The sequence below is a fragment of the Lampetra planeri genome, unplaced genomic scaffold, assembly GCF_965212315.1.
Source record: "Lampetra planeri unplaced genomic scaffold, kcLamPlan1.2.h2 scaffold_1246, whole genome shotgun sequence".
NCBI lineage: Eukaryota > Metazoa > Chordata > Hyperoartia > Petromyzontiformes > Petromyzontidae > Lampetra > Lampetra planeri.
This window is the reverse complement of record NW_027613961.1, coordinates 3,918-31,438: the sequence shown is the minus strand read 5'-3', so window position 1 is coordinate 31,438 and position 27,521 is coordinate 3,918. Positions and strand designations below refer to the sequence as shown.

Sequence of the window (27,521 nt, the reverse complement as noted above, 5' to 3'; positions counted from 1 at the left end):
GTGAGCGATGGTGGTGAGGCTGAGCGATGGTGGTGAGCGAGGCTGGTGAGCGAGGCTGGTGGTGAGGGTGGTGGTGAGCGAGGCTGGTGAGCGATGGTGGTGAGCGAGGCTGGTGAGCGATGGTGGTGAGGCTGAGCGATGGTGGTGAGCGAGGCTGGTGAGCGAGGCTGGTGGTGAGGCTGGTGGGTGAGGCTGAGCGATGGTGGTGAGGGTGGTGGTGAGGGTGGTGGTGAGGGTGGTGGTGAGGGTGGTGGTGAGGCTGGTGGGTGAGGCTGAGCGATGGTGGTGAGGGTGGTGGTGAGTGAGGGTGGTGAGTGGTGGTGAGCGATGGTGGTGAGCGAGGCTGGTGGTGAGGGTGGTGGTGAGTGAGGGTGGTGAGTGGTGGTGAGCGATGGTGGTGAGGGTGGTGGTGAGTGAGGGTGGTGAGGGTGGTGGTGAGTGAGGGTGGTGAGTGGTGGTGAGCGATGGTGGTGAGCGAGGCTGGTGGTGAGGGTGGTGGTGAGCGAGGCTGGTGAGCGATGGTGGTGAGGGTGGTGGTGAGGGTGGTGGTGAGGGTGGTGGTGAGGGTGGTGGTGAGGCTGGTGGGTGAGGCTGAGCGATGGTGGTGAGGGTGGTGGTGAGCGATGGTGGTGAGGGTGGTGGTGAGTGAGGGTGGTGAGTGGTGGTGAGCGATGGTGGTGAGGGTGGTGGTGAGGGTGGTGGTGAGTGAGGGTGGTGAGTGGTGGTGAGCGATGGTGGTGAGGGTGGTGGTGAGGGTGGTGGTGAGGGTGGTGGTGAGTGAGGGTGGTGAGGCTGGTGGTGAGGCTGGTGAGCGATGGTGGTGAGGGTGGTGAGGGTGAGGCTGCTGAGTGAGCGATGGTGGTGAGGATGGTGGTGAGGGTGGTGAGGGTGAGGCTGGTGAGCGATGGTGGTGAGGGTGGTGGTGAGCGATGGTGGTGAGGGTGGTGGTGAGTGAGGGTGGTGAGTGGTGGTGAGCGTGGTGGTGAGGGTGGTGGTGAGGGTGGTGGTGAGGGTGGTGGTGAGTGAGGGTGGTGAGTGGTGGTGAGCGATGGTGGTGGTGAGGGTGGTGGTGAGGGTGGTGAGGGTGGTGAGGGTGGTGAGGGTGAGGCTGAGTGAGCGATGGTGGTGAGGAGGCTGAGTGAGTGAGTCCCTCACCGTGTTCATCGTTGAGCCCAAACAGCTTCACTTTGTTGGCCTCATGCTGCGCCTTCTTCTTCAGTCGGCACGCCCTGCGCACGCGCACACAGCAACAGACAAAGGTCCCCCGCGTAGCGTTCACAGGGCTGCAGGGGCAAGTGCTGTCAGTGGTGGGCCTCTACGATTTGGGGAAAATGTCGAATCGCCATTTGTTTCCCCCCCCCCGACAGATTTTGCGACTGAGATTTGATTTGCGACTGAACATTTTTTTTAAAGTCAAGCTTCCAGTTCAATGTTCACTGGGTCCATCGGTAAAGTCACGTAGATATGAAAAATAAAACATTTTTTGTATAATTAACATGATTTTTAAATCCTTTCTATTAAGTTCGCTTGCTTGCTTGCTTGCGCGCTTAGGACCGTGCAAATCTTTCGGTCGTTTTTTTAACCCACTTCCCGTGATCCAATCGAGCTGACATTTTGCACACAGACTCGTTGTGCGTGACAATTGATTTTCGTAAAAAAAATTTCCCAAAATTTTCAACATTTTAGGAAATAATAAATAATATTTAATTACCAAATGCTTAATGGTGGCAGGCAATCATCTGACCCATAGGTGGCAGCCATCTCAAGCCAGAGGACGAGAGGACTCTAGCCGCCACGCATATAAAGGATTTAGAGTGAAAAACTTTGTTTTTACGGGTTAAGTTTTTTTATGTAAAAATAATAAAAAAAAAAGTATAATAAATATGATTTTTTAAATTAAAATTTGTATTTCTAATGAATATTAGTTTTAGATATAAAATAAGAAGAAATCATATTTATAAGAAACATGATCTTTTAATAAAAAATAATAAAATAAACCTGTGTACGAGTCTCTCTATGAGTCCGCGTGTGTGTGAGTCTGCGTGTGAGTCTCTCTGTGTGTGAGTCTCACCGCGAGGCGAGCTTGTTCTTCTCCTTGCGTGAGCGAGGTCTGTGTGTGAGTCTGTGTGTGAGTCTGCGTGTGAGTCTGTGTGTGAGTCTGTGTGTGAGTCTGTGTGTGAGTCTCACCGCGAGGCGAGCTTGTTCTTCTCCTTGCGTGAGCGAGGTCTGTGTGTGAGTCTGTGTGTGAGTCTGTGTGTGAGTCTGTGTGTGAGTCTGTGTGTGAGTCTGTGTGTGAGTCTGTGTGTCAGCCTGTGTGTGAGTCTCTCTGTGTGTGAGTCTGTGTGTGAGTCTCTCTGTAAGTCTGTGTGTGAGTCTCTCTGTGAGTCTCTCTGTGTGTGAGTCTGTGTGCGAGTGAATCTCTCTCTCTGTGAGTCCGCGTGTGAGTCTCTCTCCGTGTGAGTCTCACCGCGAGGCGAGCTTGTTCTTCTCCTTGCGTGAGCGAGGTCTGTGTGTGAGTCTGCGTGTGAGTCTGCCTGTGAGTCTCACCGCGAGGCGAGCTTGTTCTTCTCCTTGCGTGAGCGAGGTCTGTGTGTGAGTCTGCGTGTGAGTCTGCGTGTGAGTCTCTCTCTGTGAGTCTGTGTGTGAGTCTCTCTCCGTGTGAGTCTCACCGCGAGGCGAGCTTGTTCTTCTCCTTGCGTGAGCGAGGTCTGTGTGTGAGTCTGTGTGTGAGTCTCTCTGTGAGTCTCTCTGAGTGTGAGTCTCTCTATGTGTGAGTCTGCGTGTGAGTCTGCGTGTGAGTCTCACCGCGAGGCGAGCTTGTTCTTCTCCTTGCGTGAGCGAGGTCTGTGTGTGAGTCTGCGTGTGAGTCTGCGTGTGAGTCTCTCTGTGTGTGAGTCTCTCTCCGTGTGAGTCTCACCGCGAGGCGAGCTTGTTCTTCTCCTTGCGTGAGCGAGGTCTGTGTGTGAGTCTGCGTGTGAGTCTGTGTGTGAGTCTGCGTGTGAGTCTGACCGTGAGGCGAGCTTGTTCTTCTCCTTGCGTGAGCGAGGTCTGTGTGTGAGTCTGTGTGTGAGTCTCTCTGTGTGTGAGTCTGTGTGTGAGTCTGACCGCGAGGCGAGCTTGTTCTTCTCCTTGCGTGAGCGAGGTCTGTGTGTGAGTCTGTGTGTGAGTCTCTCTGTGAGTCTCTCTGAGTGTGAGTCTCTCTATGTGTGAGTCTGCGTGTGAGTCTGCGTGTGAGTCTCACCGCGAGGCGAGCTTGTTCTTCTCCTTGCGTGAGCGAGGTCTGTGTGTGAGTCTGTGTGTGAGTCTCTCTGTGAGTCTCTCTGAGTGTGAGTCTCTCTATGTGTGAGTCTGCGTGTGAGTCTGCGTGTGAGTCTCACCGCGAGGCGAGCTTGTTCTTCTCCTTGCGTGAGCGAGGTCTGTGTGTGAGTCTGTGTGTGAGTCTCTCTGTGAGTCTCTCTGAGTGTGAGTCTCTCTATGTGTGAGTCTGCGTGTGAGTCTGCGTGTGAGTCTCACCGCGAGGCGAGCTTGTTCTTCTCCTTGCGCGAGCGAGGTCTGTGTGTGAGTCTGTGTGTGAGTCTCTCTGTGAGTCTCTCTGAGTGTGAGTCTCTCTCTGTGAGTCTGCGTGTGAGTCTCTCTCCGTGTGAGTGTCTCACCGCGAGGCGAGCTTGTTCTTCTCCTTGCGTGAGCGAGGTCTGCGTGTGAGTCTGTGTGTGAGTCTGCGTGTGAGTCTGCGTGTGAGTCTGTGTGTGAGTCTGCGTGTGAGTCTGTGTGTGAGTCTCTCTCCGTGTGAGTCTCACCGCGAGGCGAGCTTGTTCTTCTCCTTGCGTGAGCGAGGTCTGTGTGTGAGTCTGTGTGTGAGTCTGTGTGTGAGTCTGCGTGTGAGTCTGCGTGTGAGTGTCTCACCGCGAGGCGAGCTTGTTCTTCTCCTTGCGCGAGCGAGGTCGCGCCGTGAGCGGCAGCTCGCTAACAGGCGTCAGCTCGCCGATCTCGGCGTTCAACTTGCGCAGCTCCTGCCCGATGTGCAGCAGGCGGCGCGGGTTGGGGGTCACATCGTCCACGTCCGTGCGGCGGGACTTCTTGGCCGAACGCTTGCCTGGCGCGCGGGGGGGGCGGGGCAGGGTCGTCATTACCGTCGTGTGTGTGTAGTGTGTGTGTAGTGTGTGTAGTGTGTGTAGTGTGTGTAGTGTGTGTAGTGTGTGTAGTGTGTGTAGTGTGTGTAGTGTGTGTAGTGCGTGTGTAGTGTGTGTGTAGTGTGTGTGTAGTGTGTGTGTAGTGTGTGTCTGTGTGTGGGTGTAGTGTGTGTAGTGTTTGTGTGTGTAGTGTGTAGTGTGTGTAGTGTGCGTGTAGTGCGTGTGTGTGTAGTGTGTGTGTCTGTGTGTAGTGTGTGTAGTGTGTGTGTAGTGTGTGTGTCTGTGTGTAGTGCGTGTAGTGTGCGTGTAGTGTGTGTCTCTCTGTGTGTGTGTCTGTGTGTAGTGTGTGTGTAGTGTGTGTGTAGTGTGTGTGTAGTGTGTGTGTCTGTGTGTAGTGTGTGTAGTGTGTGTGTAGTGAGTGTGTAGTGTGTATGTGTAGTGTGTGTGTCTGTGTGTAGTGTGTGTGTGTAGTGTGTGTGTCTGTGTGTAGTGTGTGTGTGTAGTGTGTGTGTCTGTGTGTAGTGTGTGTAGTGTGTGTGTAGTGTGTGTCTCTCTGTGTGTGTAGTGTGTGTGTGTATTGTGTGTGTAGTGTGTGTGTAGTGTGTGTAGTGTGTGTGTGTAGTGTGTGTGTCTGTGTGTAGTGTGTGTGTGTAGTGTGTGTGTAGTGTGTGTAGTGTGTGTGTAGTGTGTGTGTAGTGTGTGTGTAGTGTGTGTGTAGGTCTGTGTGTGGGTGTAGTGTGTGTAGTGTTTGTGTGTGTAGTGTGTAGTGTGTGTAGTGTGCGTGTAGTGCGTGTGTGTGTAGTGTGTGTGTCTGTGTGTGTAGTGTGTGTAGTGTGTGTCTGTGTGTGTCTGTGTGTAGTGCGTGTAGTGTGCGTGTAGTGTGTGTCTCTCTGTGTGTGTAGTGTGTGTGTAGTGAGTGTGTAGTGTGTGTGTAGTGTGTAGTGTTTGTGTGTGTAGTGTGTAGTGTGCGTGTAGTGCGTGTGTAGTGTGTGTGTAGTGTGTGTGTAGGTGTGTGTCTCTGTGTGTGTGTGTGTAGTGTGTGTGTAGTGTGTGTGTCTGTGTGTAGTGTGTGTAGTGTGTGTGTCTGTGTGTAGTGCGTGTAGTGTGCGTGTAGTGTGTGTCTCTCTGTGTGTGTGTCTGTGTGTAGTGTGTGTGTAGTGTGTGTGTAGTGTGTGTGTAGTGTGTGTGTCTGTGTGTAGTGTGTGTAGTGTGTGTGTAGTGAGTGTGTAGTGTGTATGTGTAGTGTGTGTGTCTGTGTGTAGTGTGTGTGTGTAGTGTGTGTGTCTGTGTGTAGTGTGTGTGTGTAGTGTGTGTGTCTGTGTGTAGTGTGTGTAGTGTGTGTGTAGTGTGTGTCTCTCTGTGTGTGTAGTGTGTGTGTGTATTGTGTGTGTAGTGTGTGTGTAGTGTGTGTAGTGTGTGTGTGTAGTGTGTGTGTCTGTGTGTAGTGTGTGTGTGTAGTGTGTGTGTAGTGTGTGTAGTGTGTGTGTAGTGTGTGTGTAGTGTGTGTGTAGTGTGTGTGTAGGTCTGTGTGTGGGTGTAGTGTGTGTAGTGTTTGTGTGTGTAGTGTGTAGTGTGTGTAGTGTGCGTGTAGTGCGTGTGTGTGTAGTGTGTGTGTCTGTGTGTGTAGTGTGTGTAGTGTGTGTCTGTGTGTGTCTGTGTGTAGTGCGTGTAGTGTGCGTGTAGTGTGTGTCTCTCTGTGTGTGTAGTGTGTGTGTAGTGAGTGTGTAGTGTGTGTGTAGTGTGTAGTGTTTGTGTGTGTAGTGTGTAGTGTGCGTGTAGTGCGTGTGTAGTGTGTGTGTAGTGTGTGTGTCTCTGTGTGTGTGTGTGTAGTGTGTGTGTAGTGTGTGTGTCTGTGTGTAGTGTGTGTAGTGTGTGTCTGTGTGTGTCTGTGTAGTGTGCGTGTAGTGTGTGTCTCTCTGTGTGTGTATCTGTGTGTAGTGTGTGTGTAGTGAGTGTGTAGTGTGTGTGTAGTGTGTGTGTCTGTGTGTGGGTGTAGTGTGTGTAGTGTGTGTGTAGTGTGTAGGTGTGTGTCTCTCTGTGTGTGTGTGTCTGTGTGTAGTGTGTGTAGTGTGTGCGTGTGTGTAGTGTAGTGTGTGTGTAGTGTGTAGTGTTTGTGTGTGTAGTGTGTGTAGTGTGCGTGTAGTGCGTGTGTAGTGTGTGTGTAGTGCGTGTGTAGTGTGTGTGTAGTGTGTGTGTGTAGTGTGTGTGTAGTGTGTGTGTAGTGAGTGTGTAGTGTGTGTGTGTAGTGTGTGTGTAGTGTGTGTGTAGTGAGTGTGTAGTGTGTGTGTGTAGTGTGTGTGTGTAGTGAGTGTGTAGTGTGTGTGTGTAGTGTGTGTGTAGTGTGTGTGTAGTGAGTGTGTAGTGTGTGTGTGTAGTGTGTGTCTCTCTGTGTGTGTGTGTGTGTCTGTGTGTGTGTGTCTGTGTGTGTGTGTGAGTGAGTGTATGAGTGAGTGTGTGAGTGAGTGTATGAGTGAGTGAGTGAGTGTATGAGTGAGTGAGTGTGTGAGTGAGTGAGTGTATGAGTGAGTGTATGAGTGAGTGAGTGTGTGTATGAGTGTATGAGTGAGTGTGTGTATGAGTGAGTGTGTGAGTGAGTGTATGAGTGAGTGTATGAGTGAGTGTATGAGTGAGTGAGTGAGTGTATGATTGAGTGTATGAGTGAGTGTGTGTATGAGTGAGTGAGTGTATGAGTGAGTGAGTGAGTGTATGAGTGAGTGAGTGAGTGTATGATTGAGTGTATGAGTGAGTGTGTGTATGAGTGAGTGAGTGTATGAGTGTGTGAGTGAGTGTGTGAGTGAGTGAGTGTATGAGTGAGTGTATGAGTGAGTGAGTGTATGAGTGAGTGTATGAGTGAGTGAGTGTATGAGTGAGTGAGTGAGTGTATGAGTGAGTGAGTGTGTGTATGAGTGACTGTGTGTATGAGTGAGTGACTGTATGACTGTGTGACTGTGTGTGTGTATGAGTGTGTGTAACTGTGTTACCGTGTGCCCCCCCGAGCGGTACACGTTTGAGGGCAGCGTGTCTGTGTTTGTGACTGTGTGTGTCTGTGTGTGTGACTGTGTGTGTGTCTGTGTGTATGACTGTGTGTGTCTGTGTGTGTGTATGACTGTGTGTGTGTCTGTGTGTGTGTCTGTGTGTGTGTGTGTCTGTGTGTATTACACTGTGTATGAGTGACTGTATGAGTGTGTGTATCACACTGTGTGTGACTGTGTGTGTGTATGAGTGAGTGTGTGTGTGTATGAGTGACTGTGTGTATGAGTGAGTGACTGTATGACTGTGTGACTGTGTGTGTGTATGAGTGACTGTGTGTATGAGTGAGTGACTGTATGACTGTGTGACTGTGTGTGTGTATGAGTGACTGTGTGTATGAGTGAGTGACTGTATGACTGTGTGACTGTGTGTGTGTATGAGTGACTGTGTGTATGAGTGAGTGACTGTATGACTGTGTGTGTGTATGAGTGACTGTGTGTATGAGTGAGTGACTGTATGACTGTGTGACTGTGTGTGTGTATGAGTGACTGTAACTGTGTTACCGTGTGCCCCCCCCGAGCGGTACACGTTCGAGGGCAGCGTGTCTGTGTGTGTGAGTGACTGTGTGTGACTGTGTGTGTGAGTGACTGTGTGTGTGTCTGTGTGTGACTGTGTGTGTGACTGTGTGTGACTGTGTGTGTGTCTGTGTGTGTGTCTGTGTGTGACTGTGACTGTGTGTGACTGTGTGTGTGTCTGTGTGTGTGTCTGTGTGTGTGACTGTGTGTGTCTGTGTGTGTGAGTGACTGTGTGTGTGACTGTGTGTGTGACTGTGTGTGTGTCTGTGTGTGACTGTGTGTGTGACTGTGTGTGTGACTGTGTGTGTGACTGTGTGTGTGTCTGTGTGTGTGACTGTGTGTGTCTGTGTGTGACTGTGTGTGTGACTGTGTGTGTGACTGTGTGTGACTGTGTGTGTGTCTGTGTGTGTGTCTGTGTGTGTGTCTGTGTGTGTGACTGTGTGTGTGACTGTGTGTGTCTGTGTGTGTCTGTGTGTGTGACTGTGTGTGACTGTGTGTGTGAGTGACTGTGTGTGTGACTGTGTGTGTGACTGTGTGTGTGACTGTGTGTGTCTGTGTGTGTGAGTGACTGTGTGTGTGACTGTGTGTGTGACTGTGTGTGTGTCTGTGTGTGACTGTGTGTGTGACTGTGTGTGACTGTGTGTGTGACTGTGTGTGTGTCTGTGTGTGTGTCTGTGTGTGACTGTGTGTGACTGTGTGTGTGACTGTGTGTGTGACTGTGTGTGTGTCTGTGTGTGTGTCTGTGTGTGTGACTGTGTGTGTCTGTGTGTGTGACTGTGTGTGTGACTGTGTGTGTGACTGTGTGTGTCTGTGTGTGTGACTGTGTGTGACTGTGTGTGTGTCTGTGTGTGTGTCTGTGTGTATGACTGTGTGTGTCTGTGTGTGTGACTGTGTGTGTGACTGTGTGTGTCTGTGTGTGTGTCTGTGTGTGTGACTGTGTGTGTCTGTGTGTGTCTGTGTGTGTGACTGTGTGCGTGACTGTGTGTGTGTCTGTGTGTGTGACTGTGTGCGTGACTGTGTGTGTGACTGTGTGTGTGACTGTGTGTGTCTGTGTGTGTGACTGTGTGTGTGACTGTGTGTGTGACTGTGTGTGTGACTGTGTGTGTCTGTGTGTGTGACTGTGTGTGTGACTGTGTGTGTGACTGTGTGTGTCTGTGTGTGACTGTGTGTGTGACTGTGTGTGTGACTGTGTGTGTGTCTGTGTGTGTGTCTGTGTGTGTGACTGTGTGTGTCTGTGTGTGTGACTGTGTGTGTGACTGTGTGTGTGACTGTGTGTGTCTGTGTGTGTGACTGTGTGTGACTGTGTGTGTGTCTGTGTGACTGTGTGTGTGACTGTGTGTGTCTGTGTGTGTGACTGTGTGTGTGACTGTGAGTGACTGTGTGTGTGTCTGTGTGTGTGACTGTGTGCGTGACTGTGTGTGACTGTGTGTGACTGTGTGTGTCTGTGTGTGTCTGTGTGTGTGACTGTGTGTGTGACTGTGTGTGTGACTGTGTGTGTGACTGTGTGTGTCTGTGTGTGTGTCTGTGTGTGTGACTGTGTGTGTCTGTGTGTGACTGTGTGTGTGTCTGTGTGTATGACTGTGTGTGTCTGTGTGTGTGTCTGTGTGTGTGACTGTGTGTGTCTGTGTGTGTGACTGTGTGTGTGACTGTGTGTGTGACTGTGTGTGTGACTGTGTGTGTCTGTGTGTGTGACTGTGTGTGACTGTGTGTGTGTCTGTGTGTGTGACTGTGTGTATGACTGTGTGTGTCTGTGTGTGTGTCTGTGTGTGTGACTGTGTGTGTGACTGTGTGTGACTGTGTGTGTCTGTGTGTATGACTGTGTGTGTGACTGTGTGTGTGACTGTGTGTGACTGTGTGTGTCTGTGTGTGTGACTGTGTGTGTGACTGTGTGTGTGACTGTGTGTGTGACTGTGTGTGACTGTGTGTGTCTGTGTGTATGACTGTGTGTGTCTGTGTGTATGACTGTGTGTGACTGTGTGTATGACTGTGTGTGTCTGTGTGTGTGACTGTGTGTATGACTGTGTGTGTCTGTGTGTGTGTCTGTGTGTATGACTGTGTGTGTCTGTGTGTATGACTGTGTGTGACTGTGTGTATGACTGTGTGTGTCTGTGTGTATGACTGTGTGTGTGTCTGTGTGTATGACTGTGTGTGTGACTGTGTGTGTGACTGTGTGTGTGACTGTATGAGTGAGTGTATAAGTACCGTGTGCACCCCCCGAGCGGTACACGTTCGAGGGCAGCGTGTCTGTGTGTGTGACTGTGTGTGTGACTGTGTGTGTCTGTGTGTGTGACTGTGTGTGTCTGTGTGTATGACTGTGTGTGTGTGTGTATCTGACTGTGTCTGACTGTGTGTGTAAGTACCGTGTGCACCCCCAGAGCGGTACACGTTCGAGGGCAGCGTGTCGCGGTCCCACTCGGGCGCCGTGAGGCTGCGCTCCAATTTGGGCGGTGGGGGGTGGTGCTCCCCGTACTCCCAGAAGTAGCGGTGCTTGCGCCGTCGCGGGGGGGGGCACTCCCCGGGCCCCCCCCCACCGCCCCCCCCCGCGCCCCCCCCCTCCCCCCCCTCCCCCTCTTCGTCGTCATCGTCGTCGTCGTCGTCGCCGTCGCCGCCGGCGCCGCACAGCGTCGCGGTGGGCGCGTCGAGACCTGCGGTCAAGCGGGGGGCACGGGGGTCAGGGGGCACAGGGGTGAGGGGGCACAGGGGTCGGGAGGCAGGGGGCGGGGGGCAAGGGTAGGGGGTCACGGGCAGGGTCACACGCAGTCTGGTGGTGGTGGTGATGGTGGTGATGGTGGTGATGGGGGTGGTGTGGTGATGGTGGTGATGGCGGTGGTGGTAGTGTGGTGGTGATGGTGGTGATGGTGGTGATGCCGATGATGGCGGTGGTGATGGTGGCGATGATGGTGGTGGTGATGGCGGTGATTGATGGTGGTGATGGTGGTGATGATGGTGGTGATGATGGTGGTGGTGATGGTGGTGATGGCGATGATGGCGGTGATGGTGGCGGTGGTGATGGCGGTGGTGGCGGTAGAGTGGTGGTGGTGATGGTGGTGATGGCGTTGATGGCGTTGATGGCTGTAGTGTGCTAGTAGCGTGCTAGTAGCGTGCTAGTTGCGTGCCAAGCCACTCCACCTGCTTCAGAGAATGTGTCGCTCAGCTCATCTCTGTCCTTCTCATCATCCTCCTCCTCCTCATCATCCTCCTCCTCATCATCATCGTCGTCGTCATCGTCGCTCTCCTCGTGGTCGCTGCCAAAGCCCTCGTCATGTTCCAGGTCCTCTTCATCGTCCGTCGACTTCAGGGTTCCTCCTCCACCTGCCCCCACGCTCCCCACGGCTCCCACGCTCCCCACGGCTCCCACGGCCTCGCAGCTGAGGGAGAGAGAGCACCGGGTCAAGAGCCTCCTCCACCTCCTCCACCTCCACCTCCTCCACCTCCTCCACCTCCACCTCCACCTCCTCACTCCCCCCACGCTACCCACGCTCCCACGGCCTCGCAGCTGAGGGAGAGAGAGCACCGGGTCAAGAGCCTCCTCCACCTCCTCCACCTCCTCCTCCACCTCCACCTCCACATCCACCTCCTCCTCACTCCACCCACGTTTGCCCATCTTCTGAAGTCAACAACTGTTTTGTTAATTGGTTTTTTAAATCCTTTATATTAAGTTTGCTTGCTTGCGTGCGTGCGTGCTTGCTTGCTTACGCGCTTACGACCGTGCAAATCTTTCGGTCGTTTTTTAACCCACTTCCCGTGATCCAATCGAGCTGACATTTTGCTACACAGACTCGTTGTGCGTGACAATTGATTTTCGCGAAAAAAATTTTTTCCTAAATTTTACACTGTTTAGGGAATTTTTTAAAAATATTTAATGACCAATTGCTTAATGGTGGCAGGCAATCATCTGACCCATAGGTGGCAGCCATCTCAAGCCAGAGGACGAGAGGACTCTAGCCGCCACGCATTTAAAGGTTTTAGAGTGAAAAACTTTGTTTTTTGGGGTTATTTTTTTACCCTTCTATCTGGCAGCAAAACTGACACCTTATTTACAAGGAGTCATGTTTGCATAGACCACAATACCTGCAGTCATAATGCAAACAAAACACACAACTCTGATAATGATATGCACTGTCCTTGAAGTTGAGCCTAGTCTCACATGGTGTTGGACCATGTGAGACTAGGCTCGAAGGAAAGCTGTCTCGGGTGTGGACCAATCAACTTCAAGGACAGTGCCAATACATTATCAGAGTTGTGTGTTTTGTTTGCATTATGACTGCAGGTATTGTCGTCTATGCAAACATGACTCCTTGTAAAAAAAGGTGTCAGTTTTGTTGCCAGATAGAAGGGTAAAAAACTATTATCATATGTTTACTAAGCAAATGAGGTTCCAATAGTGTAAATGTTTTGTTTATTTGTTACGAGATGCAAGGGGGACCCCCCCCCCTGCACCCCCCCCCCCCGATCGCGTGAGCTCCTGTTCAGCAGATCTTTGTTCGGACAAGCGGTGCCCTGCCACCATCGCACACGGTGATAGCAGCAAACAACGAGCGGCTTAGCAGAGACATACAGAGACCCACAGAGACACATGAAGACACACAGAGACCCACAGAGACACATCAAGACCCACAGAGACCCATCAAGACCCACAGAAACCCACAGAGACCCATCAAGACCCACAGAGAAACATGAAGACCCACAGAGACACATCAAGACCCACAGAGACCCATCAAGACCCACAGAAACCCACAGAGACCCATCAAGACCCACAGACACCCACAGAGACCCATCAAGACCCACAGAGACCCACAGACACCCACAGAGACCCACAGAGACCCATCAAGACCCACAGAGACACATGAAGACCCACAGAGACCCACAGAGACACATCAAGACCCACAGAGACCCATCAAGACCCACAGAAACCCACAGAGACCCATCAAGACCCACAGACACCCACAGAGACCCATCAAGACCCACAGAGACCCACAGACACCCACAGAGACCCACAGAGACCCATCAACACCCACAGAGACCCACAGAGACCCATCAAGACCCACAGAGACCCATCAAGACCCACAGACACCCACAGAGACCCATCAACACCCACAGAGAAACATGAAGACCCACAGAGACCCATCAAGACCCACAGACACCCACAGAGACCCACAGAGACCCATCAACACCCACAAAGACCCACAGAGAACCATCAAGACCCACAGAGACCAATCAAGACCCACAGACACCCACAGAGACCCATCAACACCCACAGAGACACATGAAGACCCACAGAGACCCACAGACACCCACAGAGACCCATCAAGACCCACAGAGACCCACAGAGACCCACAGACACCCACAGAGACCCACAGAGACCCACAGAGACACATCAAGACCCATAGACACCCAGACACCCACAGAGACCCACAGAGACCCACAGAGACCCATCAAGACCCATCAAGATCCACAGACACCCACAAAGACCTATCAAGCCACCGTGATGATGATGAGAGAGAGAGACGCAGACTCCAAATATACAGCAGCAGGCATCGTCAGGTTCGGGATCGAACCAACGACCTCCTGTATACCAGGCGAGGTCGTCAACATCTCACCACGGGGAAAGAGACGCAGACTCCACATATGGACTCAACACTGCACCATAGACTCAACAGTACCCATAGACTCAACAGTACCCATAGACTCAACACTGCCCATAGACTCAACACTGCACCATAGACTCAACACTGCACCATAGACTCAACACTGCACCATAGACTCAACACTGCACCATAGACTCAACACTGCACCATAGACTCAGCACTGCCCATAGACTCAACACTGCACCATAGACTCAACACTGCACCATAGACTCAACACTGCCCATAGACTCAACACTGCACCATAGACTCAACACTGCACCATAGACTCAACACTGCACCATAGACTCAACACTACCCATAGACTCAACACTGCCCATAGACTCAACACTATCCATAGACTCAACACTGCACCATAGACTCAACACTACCCATAGACTCAACACCACCCATAGACTCAGCATTGCACCATAGACTCAACACTATCCATAGACTCAACACTGCACCATAGACTCAACACTACCCATAGACTCAACACCACCCATAGACTCAGCATTGCACCATAGACTCAACACTACCCATAGACTCAACACTATCCATAGACTCAACACTGCACCATAGACTCAACACTACCCATAGACTCAACACCACCCATAGACTCAGCATTGCACCATAGACTCAACACTACCCATAGACTCAACACTGCCCATAGACTCAACACTGCACCACAGACTCAACACTGCACCATAGACTCAACACTGCCCATAGACTCACCACTGCACCACAGACTCAACACTGCACCACAGCCTCAGCACCGCACCTCCGATTCGCACGGCTGGCTACGTACGGCCCTCGCTCACCTGACCACGCAGGAGTAGTAGTTGTGATCCTCCTCTTTCGGCACCGACAGACCCGGCTCCTTCGCCACCGCGGCCGGCAAGACGGCCTCATCGCCGCCGCCGCCACCACCAGCGTCATCCTCGCCGCCACCGCTGTTGCTGCTGTTGTTGCTGCCGCTGCTGTTGCTGCTGTTGTTGCTGTTGTTGCTGTTGCTGCTACTGCTGCTGTTGTTGCTGCTGCTGCTGTTGTTGCTGCTCGTGCGGCTGCGCCGACGACGCCGCTGGTTCTCCGCCGCGGCGGTGGCGCCGGCCCTCACCACCTCCCAGCCGTCGGGAGCCTTCACCACGACCATGCGCACCGGAGCGCCCGCCTGGGGGAGGGCCGGCGGTGGTGGCGGCGACGCAGCCGCCGGCTGAGCCGCAGAGCTGTGCCTCCTCACCGCCCCGGCCGCCGCCGCCGGCACCGGCGTTACCGGAGAGTTTGCGCGAAGAGCCGGCCGCGGCGGCGGCGGTGGTGGTGGCGGCGTCGGCGCAACCTCCTCCTCCGCCACCAGCGCCAGCAGCTTCTGCAGCTCGCTGGGCGGCGGTGCCGGTGCCGGTGGCGGTGGCGGCGTGGGGCCTCCCCGCTCGGCGCCCAGCCTGGCGCGCGCCGTCATCGCCGGCGCCCCCGGCAACGCCGCAGTCGGGCCCGCGGACGCAGGCGGCGGCAACGCCGGGACCGCCTCGGCGCAGTCGGGGGAGGCCGCTGGGGCCCTGGCCGCCCTCTGCGCCACGGCCTCCGGTCCAGCCGCGGCAGCTCCACCGCCGCCGACACCGTCGCCTTCGCCGCGGTGTCTCCGCCGAACGCCGACCACCGGGGTTCCACCGGAGCCCTGGGCGTGGCTGGGAGGAGGCGCGTGGTGACCACCACCGCCACCACCGCCACCGCCGCCACCGGCACCGGGGAAGGCGTCGAAGGCGCTGAAGGGCTGCGAGTCGTCGGCGTTGAGCTGCGCCAGCGTGGGCGTCCGCCCGATGCCCTCCTCGTTCTGGTAGGGGCTGGAGAAGTTGTCGAGGCCCAGGAAGTCCACCTCTTTGGTGCCCCAGATGTCGTAGCTGCCCGTGCGAGTGTAGCGGGTCAGGTCCTCCCAGGGTGACGACCCAGCCGGGTCCCACACGCCCTCCGACTTCTGAAGGTGGGGGGGCGGTGAGGGAGGGTTTTAATGTTGGTGTCAATGGAGGATTTTAACGTTGGGAGTCTGTGGGAGGATTTTAACGTTGGAGTCTGTGGGAGGATTTTAACGTTGGAGTCTGTGGGAGGATTTTAACGTTGAAGTCTATGGTTAGAGACTTTAACATTGGGGTCTATGGGAGACTTTAACATTGAAGTCTATGGGAGGACTTTAACATTGAAGTCTATGGGAGGATTTAACATTGAAGTCTATGGGAGACTTTAACATTGGAGTATATGGGAGACTTTAACATTTGACTCTATGGGAGACACTTTAACATTGAAGTCTATGGGTAGAGACTTTAACATTGGGGTCTATGGGAGACTTTAACATTGAAGTCTATGGGAGACTTTAACATTGAAGTCTATGGGAGGATTTAACATTGAAGTCTATGGGAGACTTTAACATTGGAGTATATGGGAGACTTTAACATTGGACTCTATGGGAGACACTTTAACATTGAAGTCTATGGGTAGAGACTTTAACATTGGGGTCTATAGGAGACTTTAACATTGAAGTCTATGGGAGACTTTAACATTGAAGTCTATGGGAGGATTTAACATTGAAGTCTATGGGAGACTTTAACATTGGAGTATATGGGAGACTTTAACATTGAAGTCTATGGGAGACTTTAACATTGGACTCTATGGGAGACACTTTAACATTGAAGTCTATGGGTAGAGACTTTAACATTGGGGTCTATGGGAGACTTTAACATTGGAGTATATGGGAGACTTTAACATTGGACTCTATGGGAGACACTTTAACATTGAAGTCTATGGGTAGAGACTTTAACATTGGGGTCTATGGGAGACTTTAACATTGAAGTCTATGGGAGACTTTAACATTGAAGTCTATGGGAGGATTTAACATTGAAGTCTATGGGAGACTTTAACATTGGAGTATATGGGAGACTTTAACATTGAAGTCTATGGGAGACTTTAACATTGGACTCTATGGGAGACACTTTAACATTGAAGTCTATGGGTAGAGACTTTAACATTGGGGTCTATGGGAGACTTTAACATTGAAGTCTATGGGAGACTTTAACATTGAAGTCTATGGGAGGATTTAACATTGAAGTCTATGGGAGACTTTAACATTGGAGTATATGGGAGACTTTAACATTGAAGTCTATGGGAGACTTTAACATTGGACTCTATGGGAGACACTTTAACATTGAAGTCTATGGGTAGAGACTTTAACATTGGGGTCTATGGGAGACTTTAACATTGAAGTCTATGGGAGACTTTAACATTGAAGTCTATGGGAGGATTTAACATTGAAGTCTATGGGAGACTTTAACATTGGAGTATATGGGAGACTTTAACATTGAAGTCTATGGGAGACTTTAACATTGGACTCTATGGGAGACACTTTAACATTGAAGTCTATGGGTAGAGACTTTAACATTGGGGTCTATGGGAGACTTTAACATTGAAGTCTATGGGAGACTTTAACATTGAAGTCTATGGGAGACTTTAACATTGGAGTCTATGGGAGACTTTAACATTGAAGTCTATGGGAGACTTTAACATTGGAGTCTATGGGAGACTTTAACATTGAAGTCTATGGGAGACTTTAACATTGAAGTCTATGGGAGGATTTTAACGTTGAAGTCTATGGGAGACTTTAACGTTGGGAGTCTATGGGAGACACTTTAACATTGGAGTCTATGGGAGACTTTAACATTGAAGTCTATGGGAGACTTTAACATTGGACTCTATGGGAGACACTTTAACATTGAAGTCTATGGGTAGAGACTTTAACATTGGGGTCTATGGGAGACTTTAACATTGAAGTCTATGGGAGACTTTAACATTGAAGTCTATGGGAGGATTTAACATTGAAGTCTATGGGAGACTTTAACATTGGAGTATATGGGAGACTTTAACATTGAAGTCTATGGGAGACTTTAACATTGGACTCTATGGGAGACACTTTAACATTGAAGTCTATGGGTAGAGACTTTAACATTGGGGTCTATGGGAGACTTTAACATTGAAGTCTATGGGAGACTTTAACATTGAAGTCTATGGGAGGATTTAACATTGAAGTCTATGGGAGACTTTAACATTGGAGTATATGGGAGACTTTAACATTGAAGTCTATGGGAGACTTTAACATTGGACTCTATGGGAGACACTTTAACATTGAAGTCTATGGGTAGAGACTTTAACATTGGGGTCTATGGGAGACTTTAACATTGAAGTCTATGGGAGACTTTAACATTGAAGTCTATGGGAGACTTTAACATTGGAGTCTATGGGAGACTTTAACATTGAAGTCTATGGGAGACTTTAACATTGGAGTCTATGGGAGACTTTAACATTGAAGTCTATGGGAGACTTTAACATTGAAGTCTATGGGAGGATTTTAACGTTGAAGTCTATGGGAGACTTTAACGTTGGGAGTCTATGGGAGACACTTTAACATTGGAGTCTATGGGTAGAGACTTTAACATTGAAGTCTATGGGAGGATTTAACATTGAAGCCTACGGGCAACTTTAACATTGAAGTCTATGGGTAGAGACTTTAACATTGGGGTCTATGGGAGGATTTAACGTTGGAGTCTATGGGAGACTTTAACATTGAAGTCTATGGGAGGATTTAACGTTGGAGTCTATGGGAGACTTTAACATTGAAGTCTATGGGAGACTTTAACATTGAAGTCTATGGGAGACTTTAACATTGAAGTCTATGGGAGACTTTAACATTGAAGTCTATGGGAGGATTTAACATTGAAGTCTATGGGTAGAGACTATAACATTGAAGTCTATGGGAGACTTTAACATTGAAGTCTATGGGAGACTTCAACATTGGAGTCTATGGGTAGAGACTATAACATTGAAGTCTATGGGAGACTTTAACATTGGAGTCTATGGGTAGAGACTATAACATTGAAGTCTATGGGAGACTTCAACGTTAAATCCTCCCATAGACTTCAATGTTAGAGTCTGTGTGTGTGTGTAACGACTCTGTGTGTGTGTGTGCGTGTGTGTGTAACGACTCTGTGTGTGTGTGTGTGTGCGTGTGTAACGACTCTGTGTGTGTGTGTGTGTGCGTGTGTAACGACTCTGTGTGTGTGTGTGCGTGTGTGTGTAACGACTCTGTGTGTAACGACTCGCGCACACACCCCCACCTGCTCCCAGCAGTGGCAGTGTGTGGGGGAGGCCGGCAGTGGAGGTTCGTCGTCGAAGATGTCGCTGAGCAGGCAAAGCGGCCTTTCCAGCGGGTCCCGGCAGCCGGCACAGAGACCCAGGCAGCGCGGCCGAGACAGGGGCTCCCTGTAGGGCAGCTCCCTGTCCTGCACGCGCGCCAAGAGAGACGGGGAGAGATGTTCAAGTTCAAGTTCATAATCAACGTTGTTTGGGTTTAGATCGCCGCGTTATTTCAAACAGGACCCTGCGGGGTGGGCTGGTAGGAATAATACTGAGTACCCGTACAGGGATATCGACCGGGTATAGAGGAGTTAAAAAGAAAATGATTTGTGCATGGGGGGGTGAGCGATGACGTCCACACCCCCCATTCCCACTGACCCGCGCGCCCACAGAGCGATGACGTCACACCCCACTCCCCACTGACCCGCGCGCCCACAGAGCGATGACGTCCACACCCCCCATCCCCACTGACCCGTGCGCCCACAGAGCGATGACGTCACACCCCCCTCCCCACTGACCCGCGCGCCCACAGAGCGATGACGTCACACCCCACTCCCCACTGACCCGCGCGCCCACAGAGCGATGACGTCACACCCCACTCCCCACTGACCCGCGCGCCCACAGAGCGATGACGTCACACCCCCCATCCCCACTGACCCGCGCGCCCACAGAGCGATGACGTCACACCCCCCTCCCCACTGACCCGCGCGCCCACAGAGCGATGACGTCACACCCCCCTCCCCACTGACCCGCGCGCCCACAGAGCGATGACGTCACACCCCCCTCCCCACTGACCCGCGCGCCCACAGAGCGATGACGTCACACCCCCCTCCCCACTGACCCGCGCGCCCACAGAGCGATGACGTCACACCCCCCATCCCCACTGACCCGCGCGCCCACAGAGCGATGACGTCACACCCCCCATCCCCACCGACCCGCGCGCCCACAGAGCGATGACGTCACACCCCCCCTCCCCACTGACTCGCGCGCCCACAGAGCGATGACGTCACACCCCCCATCCCCACTGACCCGCGCGCCCACAGAGCGATGACGTCACACCCCCCATCCCCACTGACCCGCGCGCCCACAGAGCGATGACGTCACACCCCCCCCTCCCCACTGACTCGCGCGCCCACAGAGCGATGACGTCACACCCCCCATCCCCACTGACCCGCGCGCCCACAGAGCGATGACGTCACACCCCCCCTCCCCACTGACTCGCGCGCCCACAGAGCAAGGATTGCAACAGGCGATGTCATTGGCTGCGCCGGATGCGACGGCCATCTTGTTTAGTTCATTTAGGTCACGGATCGCAGGGGGGAGCGGGCGGCCATCTTGTTTAGTTCATTTAGTTCACGGATCGCAGGGGGAGCGGGTGGCCATCTTGTTTAGTTCATTTAGTTCACGGATCGCAGGGGGAGCGGACGGCCATCTTGTTTAGTTCATTAAGTTCACGGATCGCAGGGGGAGCGGGCGGCCATCTTGTCGGACAGTCGGACGGACGGACGGACGGACACATTAATCTATTGGTGGTCTGGCCCACTTCGTTCCTACCAGTATAAATGTGTCGTAACCCTCCACCACCCGACACGGCCAATCAGTAAAAAAGTGTCACGTTGACAAAACGCAAACACTCTTTGGTTCTTTCGGTAAAGTGACGTATAAAGATCAAATAATAAATTTAAAAATAGCATGCTACGTACGACGTTTCGATTGCAACACAAGCAATCATCATCAGGTCCTCTCTCTGTGTATCTTTGTGATATCTGTCTGCTTATATGTCTGTCTATAGTTTTCTGGATAGATTTGTGTTGCTATTTCTTTTTTTTTATACCTGATGATGACGAGGATGATTGCTTGTGTTGCAATCGAAACGTCGTAGTATGCTATTATTTAACAATATACTACTGTCATTGGTTAGTGTAGAACACCATAATACGTATCGTATGAGAGAGAGAGTGAATGTATAATATTAAGGTTTTATAATTAAATAGATTTAAGTAAAATATAAAGTATGAATATATACATATTTTAAACATTCTGGTACCCACACACACACATATACGGAAATTCCTAGGGGGCCAATCCTACTTTGCGGATTTTCACCTGTCGCGACGGAGTTCCGGTCCCCATTAACCGCGATAAACGAGGGATCACTGTATTAGGTACATAGCCCTGTGAGCCATTCGGCTCTTGAATCGGGTGCAAACCGCAACAAACCAAAAAACAAAAACGTGAACAAAAAACATCTTGAAGTGACTATGTGTGACTGAGTGCAAACAGAAAATCCAAGAAAAGACAGCAAAATATTGCAGAAAAAAACACCGTTACACACCAACGCTGTGTGCAAACATCCCAGTGGGATGCAAGTCAAACAACAACAACAACCACAAGACAACTTAGATTAAGACCATCAGTCCAACTCTGTACTACAACAACACAAACATGGCCAAACCAAAACACTTTTCGAAAATCACCAAAATAAAGCCATAAAAGTCAAACAACAACAACCACAAGACAACTTAGATTAAGACCATCAGTCTAACTCTGTACTACAACAACACAAACATGGCCAAACCGAAACACTTTTCGAAAATCACCAAAATAAAGCCATGAAAGAGTGGGCAGGTGAGTGGGTCTGTGGGCAGGTGAGTGGGTTGGTGAGTGGGCAGGTGAGTGGGTCTGTGGGCAGGCATAGTGTATAGTGTAGTGTATAGTGTAGTGTATAGTGTAGTGTATAGTGTATAGTAGTGTAGTGTATAGTAGTGTAGTGTATCATGTAGTGTATAATGCAGTGTATAGTGTAGTAGTGTAGTGTAGTGTATAGTGTAGTAGTGTGTAGTGTATAGTGTAGTATATAATATAATGTAGTATGCAGTGTAGTAGATAGTAATGTAGTAGTGTAGTGTATAGTGTAGTGTAGTATATAATGTATAATGTAGTGTAGTAGTATATAGTGTAGTATAGTATATAGTAGTGTAGTGTAGTAGTGTATAATGTAGTGTAGTAGTGTATAGTGTAGTATAGTATATAGTATAGTAGTATATAGTGTAGTAGTGGTGTAGTGTATAATGTAGTGTAGTATATAACGTATAGTGTAGTAGTGTGGTATATAGTATAGTAGTAGTGTAGTAGTGTATAATAGTGTAGTAGTGTATAGTAGTAGTGTATAGTGTAGTGTATAGTGTAGTGTAGTATATAGTAGTGTAGTGTATAGTGTAGTGTATAGTGTAGTGTAGTATATAGTAGTGTAGTGTATAGTGTAGTGTATAGTGTAGTGTATAGTGTAGTAGTGTAGTGTAGTATATAGTGTAGTGTATAGTGTAGTATGTAGTGTAGTGTAGTAGTGTAGTGTATAGTGTAGTGTATAGTGTAGTAGTGTAGTGTAGTATATAGTGTAGTGTAGTCGTATATAGTGTAGTATAGTAGTAATGTAGTGTATAGTGCAGTGTATAGTGCAGTGTATAGTGTAGTAGTGTGTAGTGTATAGTGTAGTACATAATATAATGTAGTATGCAGTGTAGTAGATAGTAATGTAGTAGTGTAGTGTATAGTGCAGTGTACCTGTTCGTAGAGGAAGTAGGTTGCCCCGGGCCCCGTGATCTCCGAGCCGGTGAGCGACTGGTCAGTGGCCGCACAATCCAAAGGGCAGCTGCCAAACGCAGCAGCGCCAAACGCAGGGTCCAGGGAGCTCATGCCGGGCTGTGGAGGCAGGGGGGAGGGGGGAGGGGCAGGGGGGAGGGGCAAGGGGGGCAGTAGTGGTGTAGTGTATAATGTAGTGTATAATGTAGTGTATAATGTAGTGTATAATGTAGTGTATAATGTAGTGTATAATGTAGTGTACAATGTAGTGTACAATGTAGTGTATAATGTAGTGTATAATGTAGTGTATAATGTAGTGTATAATGTAGTGTATAATGTAGTGTATAATGTAGTGTACAATGTAGTGTATAATGTATATAATGTAGTGTATAATGTAGTGTATAATGTAGTGTATAATGTAGTGTATAATGTAGTGTACAATGTAGTGCACAATGTAGTGCACAATGTAGTGCATAATGTAGTGCACAATGTAGTGCACAATGTAGTGCACAATGTAGTGTACAATGTAGTGTACAATGTAGTGTACAATGTAGTGTACAATGTAGTGTATAATGTAGTGTATAATGTAGTGTATAATGTAGTGTATAATGTAGTGTACAATGTAGTGTACAATGTAGTGTATAATGTAGTGTATAATGTAGTGTATAATGTAGTGTACAATGTAGTGTATAATGTAGTGTATAATGTAGTGTACAATGTAGTGTACAATGTAGTGTATAATGTAGTGTATAATGTATATAATGTAGTATATAATGTAGTGTATAATGTAGTGTATAATGTAGTGTATAATGTATATAATGTAGTGTATAATGTAGTGTATAATGTAGTGTACAATGTAGTGTACAATGTAGTGTATAATGTAGTGTATAATGTAGTGTATAATGTAGTGTACAATGTAGTGTACAATGTAGTGTACAATGTAGTGTATAATGTAGTATATAATGTAGTGTATAATGTAGTGTACAATGTAGTGTATAATGTAGTGTATAATGTAGTGTATAATGTGTATAATGTAGTGTATAATGTAGTGTATAATGTAGTGTATAATGTAGTGTACAATGTAGTGTATAATGTATATAATGTAGTGTAGTAGGAAAGCTGTCTCGAGTGTGGACCAATCAACTTCAAGGACAGTGCATACATTATACTGGTTGGAACAAAGTGGACCAGCCTATAATAGATTATATCGTCCGTCCGTCCGTGTAGCAACATCGCCCCCTACTGCAAACACTTGGCAGGACCCTACAAAAACCTTTCGACTCAGTGACGCTTCCCTGGCTAAACAAGTGTAACATCCCTTATAATTCCCTCAGATAGCTTTTAATTAAAACTGTTAAATTAAAATTTAACTCACAGCGTCCTAAAGCCTACAGCTGGGCCTAAAGCCTAGAACTAGGCCTCAAACTCTCCCTTCGTATCGTACCCCCGCATGTGTGAAAGGGAGTTAATGTTTAACAATGTTACATTCCCTGATGTTTTTAAATAGAAACATTTACACTTAAAGCTTTTACATAAATAATTAAAACATTTAAATTAAAAATTAACTCACAGCGGCCTAAAACCTACAGCTAGGCCTAAAGCCTAGAACTAGGCCTCAAACTCTCCCTTCGTATCGTACCCCCGCGTGTGTGAAAGGGAGTTAATGTTTAACAATGTTACATTCCCTGATGTTTTTAAATAGAAACATTTACATTTAAAGCTTTTACATTAATAATTAAAACATTTAAATTAAAAATTAACTCACAGCGGCCTAAAGCCTACAGCTAGGCCTAAAGCCTAGAACTTGGCCTCAAACTCTCCCTTTGTATCGTACCCCCGCATGTGTGAAAGGGAGTTAATGTTTAACAATGTTACATTCCCTGATGTTTTTAAATAGAAACATTTACATTTAAAGCTTTTACATTAATAATTAAAACATTTTAATTAAAAATTAACTCACAGCGGCCTAAAGCCTACAGCTAGGCCTAAAGCCTAAAACTAGGCCTCAAACTCCCCCTTCGTATCGTACCCCCGCGTGTGTGAAAGGGAGTTAATGTTTAACAATGTTACATTCCCTGATGCTGTTAAATAGAAACATTTAAATTTAAAGCTTTTACATAAATAATAAAAACATTTAAATTAAAAATTAACTCACAGCGGCCTAAAGCCTACAGCTAGGCCTAAAGCCTAGAACTAGGCCTCAAACTCTCCCTTCGTATCGTACCCCCGCGTGTGTGAAAGGGAGTTAATGTTTAACAATGTTACATTCCCTGATGTTTTTAAATAGAAACATTTACATTTAAAGCTTTTACATAAATAATTAAAACATTTAAATTAAAAATTAACTCACAGCAGCCTAAAGCCTACAGCTAGGCCTAAAGCCTAGAACTAGGCCTCAAACTCTCCCTTCGTATCGTACCCCCGCGTGTGTGAAAGGGAGTTAATGTTTAACAATGTTACATTCCCTGATGCTGTTAAATAGAAACATTTAAATTTAAAGCTTTTACATAAATAATTAAAACATTTTAATTAAAAATTAACTCACAGCGGCCTAAAGCCTAGAACTAGGCCTCAAACTCTCCCTTCGTATCGTCCGATTAGGTGTAGCAACATCGCCCCCTACTGCAAACACTTGGCAGGACCCCAGAAACACCTTTAGACTCAGTGGGGCTTTCCTGGCTAAACAAGTGTAATAATACATTATGTTTATATTCTTTGGATATTCGTTCCTACCAGCCCACCCCGCAGGGTCCTGTTCAGAGCTGTGTTTTTTGTTTGCATTATGACTGCAGGTATTGTGGTCTATGCAAACATGACTCCTTGTAAAAAAAAGGTGTCAGTTTTGTTGCCAGATAGAAGGGTAAAAAAACTATTATCATATTTTTTACTGGCAAATGAGGTTCCAATGGTGTGAAAGCGTGTTCTACCTGAGGCATCGTTGGGGTCAGAGTCAGCCCCCCCGCCCCTCGCCCCTCGCTCTTCGCTCCTGCTGCTGCTCCCGCTGTCTGTTCCCAGTCCAGCTTCTCCGAGGGCAACGATGGGTGTGTCACGGTGTGGCAGAGGGGCTGATGGTGATGGTGGTGATGATGGTGGTGATGGTGATGATGGTGGTGATGGTGTAGGGTGCCCTCAGAGGGGAGGGGGCGCCGGGGGAAGACCACCTGCGACGGAAGAGATGGAAGAGCAGAGATGAGTTGTGGTTAAGGTCATGGGGTGTACATTCTGCAAAGTACCCACATGGCAAATTTCAAGTTTGTTGCATGTCGGGAAGTACGCAAAACATTTTGAACAGACGCACACACACAATCACGACTTTGCCTTTTAAAATCCTTTATATTAAGTTCACTTGCTTGCTTGCTTAGGACCGTGCAAATCTTTCGGTCGTTTTTTAACCCACATCCCGTGATCCAATCGAGCTGACACATTTTGCACACAGACTCGTTGTGCGTGACAATTGATTTTCGTGAAAAAATTTTTCCAAAATGTTCCACTTTTTAGGAATTTTTTTTTTTCATATTTAATTTAAAATACCAACGTGATAAAAATGAAACTCTTACTCAAGAAAAACAGAAATGAATGATAAAATAAAACCGATGCCACGCATATAAAGGATTTATAGCGAAAAACTTTTGTTTTTACGGGTTCATTTTTATAGAAATGGAGAAACGTTACGGCCTTGTTCCACATTGCTGCCTGGATTCCATTAGGCGCTGCTACTAGCTCACGGCACTTGCCCCTGAAAGGTTCGTCACAGGCTACATGGGGGATCTTTATCTTTGTGTGTGTGCTGTGTAAAGAACCACACACACACACGGCTCACAGAAAAAATGCACTTACAAGTACAAAACAAAAGATCCCAGTATAGCCTTAGCAGACTGTAGGGACAAGTGCTGTTAGCAAGTGGCACCAATGAAGGCCGGCACGGCACACGAGGGGGTGGGTGGGTGGCCAGCACCACGCCCTGTCCGCCTTTGTCTCACCCTGTGGCGGTGTTGACACAACCTAACACACACGCACACACACTCTCTCTAACACACACACACTCTAACAAACTCTAACACACACACACACTCTAACACACACACTAACACACACACACACTCTCTAACACACACTCTCTAACACACACACACACACACTCTATAACACACACACTCTAACACACACACACACTCTCTAACACACACACACACTCTCTAACACACACACACTCTAACACACACACTAACACACGCACTCTCTAACACACACACTAACACACACACACACTCTCTAACACACACACTCTCTAACACACACACTAACACACACACACACTCTCTAACACACACACTCTCTAACACACACACTCTCTAACACACACACTAACACACACACACACTCTCTAACACACACACACTCTCTAACACACACACACTCTCTATCACACACACACTAACACACACACACTAACACACACACACACTCTCTAACACACACACACACACTATAACACACATACACTCTAACACACACAACAACAACAATCGCCATTCGCCACTAAGTGGCGGTGACGTCACCACGACGCTTGTGCCAGGCACACACACACTCGAACACACACACTTTCTAACACACACACTCTCTAACACACCACGGCGCCTGTGCCAGGCTAGGTGCACTTTTGAGGCCACGTGAAGTATCGGAGGCTCGCTACTGACAGGAGGTCTCGGGGCAGACCCAGCAGGTGCCACGGGTCGACTGACCGAGATGACCGAGATGACTGGCTGATGCACCACCTGTGCCCCCTACTGTGCCAACTTGCTGTGCTTTAGCCACCCGGCGCTCCGCTCGTTGTTGTGAGCGTCGCTCCTCCGCCCTCCGTTGTTGTTGGAGGGCGACTGCCTCCAACTGCCCAGTAGCGTCCTTCACGAGCCTCCTCCACAGAGGCCGATCTTGACACCGCTGGTATCAGTCATCGGCAAGTCCACTCAGCTCCACGTCCTCCTGTACCACGTCACTCTATCGCTTCTCTAGCCCGTGCCGCGCCCGTTTAGCGCCTTCTATCCAGCCACACAAAATCTGTTTAGGCATGCGGTGGCTGGGCATGCGGGCTACATGGCCAACGCAGCCTCGCCTGCCAGAGGAGCTCACCGATGGGACTGTGTCCAGATCTTTGTGAGTTGCTCACACAACCCAGCCTGCAGGTTAAACCCCAGGACGGAATCGTAGCCAGGACAAGCCTCAATGTTTCTAAACAGCGACGCAGTTCCATTAGGGGGGGGGGGGGGGTCCACATTTCGCAAGCGCAGAGAAGGGAGGACGCAAACTGTTGCCAAACAATAAGACCCGAAGCTTCGTGCGGACGATGAAAAGATAACACTGGTCAACACACTTTGTCTGGCATAAAGTATTTCAATGGTTTTAAGGTAATTTTGGGGGTGCCGATTCCAAATGTGGCATCAGTTTTTGTCTATCACATCAGGTTTTTG

At 49.1% G+C, this 27,521-nt stretch overlaps 1 protein-coding gene across 1 annotated transcript; it reads right to left on the bottom strand.

Moving 5' to 3' along the window:
- Window positions 1-6: 6 nt before the first annotated feature.
- CREBRF (CREB3 regulatory factor) lies at window positions 7-27,245 on the bottom strand (the record flags this gene model as incomplete). Its single annotated transcript, XM_078621959.1, has 9 exons — window positions 27,184-27,245; window positions 24,981-25,214; window positions 22,036-22,173; window positions 18,453-18,617; window positions 14,121-15,268; window positions 10,805-11,043; window positions 10,036-10,320; window positions 3,904-4,093; window positions 7-1,229 (listed from the first exon to the last, which is right to left on the bottom strand). Coding segments are annotated over exons 2-9 (3,397 nt in total), but the record flags the coding sequence as incomplete, so codon positions are not given.
- Window positions 27,246-27,521: the final 276 nt, after the last annotated feature.